Genomic DNA, 1,875 nt, shown 5'->3' on the forward strand with positions numbered 1-1,875 from the left:
TTAATTCAGCATAAAAAGGCCTCTGCAGAGTTTCTAATTAATTAATTAATTGACCCCAGAGTCATCAGTAGTTGACCATTGGGGGCCATGGAGGTTAATTAAGTGCATTAATTAATTAAAGGAGCCAGGATTAAATTAATGAGGGGTAAATAATTAACCCAGGGTTGTGATTAATTAATTTAATTGATGGTAATTAATCTAGGGGGGAAGGGGGGCGATTAAATTGATCAAGGCAATAATTATTAACTAATTAAATTGATTTAATTAACTGTAAATAATTAATTTGCCCCACTGTGATGTTTAATCCTCCGGAGGCGCCGCGGTTAATTAATTAATTAATTAGTTGGACACCTGCAGTCGATCCCCGGGGACATCTGGGGGAATTAATTAATTAATTAACGGGACACCTGCAGTCACGGTTCAGTAATTAACTCCAGAGCTGCAATTAATCCCCTTTGGACACTCTGGTTAATTAATTAATGGATTCATTGGACGTCTGGGGTAGATCACCACTAATTAATTGATTAATTGGTCATCTGTGATCAGTCCTGATTGGTTTATTTATTAATTAATTGGACCCCTGTCATTAATCCTCAGATTAATTATTGTGATTAACTACAATTAATTAATTAGACCCATGTGATTAATCTTGATGGATTGATTAATTAATTCATTGGATGCCTGTGAGTAATCCTGATAAATTAATTAATTAATTGGTCCCCTGCGATTAATCCCAATTAATTAATTTGTTAATTGGCCCCCTTGTGATTAATCCTGATTAATTAATTATTTGGGCCCCCATCATCAGCCCAGATTGATTAATTAATTATTTAATCGGTTGCCAATGGATTAATTAATTGGACTCCTGTGATTAATCTCCATTAATTAATCAATTCATTGCCCCCAGATTAATTAATTAGTTAATTGTCCCCATTGATCAATTAATTAAAAGGACCCCCTGTGCTAAATCCCAATTAATTAATTGCCCCCCTGTGATTAACCCACACCAATTAATTAGTTAATTGACCCCGTTTGATTAATCCCTATTGATTGATTGACCCCTGTGATTAATTCCCATTGATCAGTCAATTAATTAATTAACTGGACCCTGTCATTAACCCTGATTAATTCATTAAAAGTCTGACTGATATTTTAATTAATTAATTAACTGGATACCCATCCTTAACCCTGATTAATCCATTAAACGCCCGATTGAGTTTTTAATTAATTAATTAACTGATTACTTAATTATCTGGAGCCCTGTGATTAATCCCAGCATTAATTCCACGGAATCAACCAATAAATTAATTAACAGGAGGCCTGTGATTAATTCCAGCGGCTCAACCAATTAATTAACTAACGGGCCACCTGTGATTACCCCTGACTGATATTTTAATTAATTAATTAATTGACTGAATGTCTGTCATTAACCCCGATTAATTCTCTAAATACCCGATTTTTTAATTAATTAATTAACTGGGCACCTGTGATAAATCCCAATTGATTAATTGCCCTCCTGTGATTAATTCCAACGGCTCAACCAATTAATTAATTACCAGGACGCCTGCGATTAGTTCCAGTGGCTCAACCAATTAATTAATTGGTTACCCCTGACTGATATTTTAATTAATTAATTAATTAATTAACCGAATGCCTGTCGTTAACCCCGATTAATTCCCTAAACACCCGATTTTTTTTTCCAATTAACTAATTAACCGGATCCCTCTCCTTAACCCTGATTAATTCGTTGAACACCAGACTAATTAATTAATTAACGAGACAGCCGTCATTAATTAATTGATCCGCCATCAACCAATTAATTACCCGTGACCGACCCCCCCAATCAACCAAAACAACCCCGAATCAACACCCCAA

The 1,875-nt window shown here is 34.7% G+C and overlaps 1 gene segment (V, D, J or C); it reads left to right on the forward strand.

The window, feature by feature from the left end:
- Nucleotides 1-1,875, forward strand: part of LOC115307571 — a gene marked incomplete at its 5' end in the record, with an annotated part of 5,392 nt that overhangs the window by 1,213 nt on the left and 2,304 nt on the right. Inside the window, 1 exon segment of the V gene segment in view lies at nucleotides 60-67. Coding sequence covers nucleotides 60-67 — 8 coding nt within the window.

The sequence above is a fragment of the Manacus vitellinus genome, unplaced genomic scaffold (genome assembly GCF_001715985.3).
Source record: "Manacus vitellinus isolate BGI_N305 unplaced genomic scaffold, ASM171598v3 scaffold_281_pilon, whole genome shotgun sequence".
In the NCBI taxonomy this organism is placed as follows: domain Eukaryota; kingdom Metazoa; phylum Chordata; class Aves; order Passeriformes; family Pipridae; genus Manacus; species Manacus vitellinus.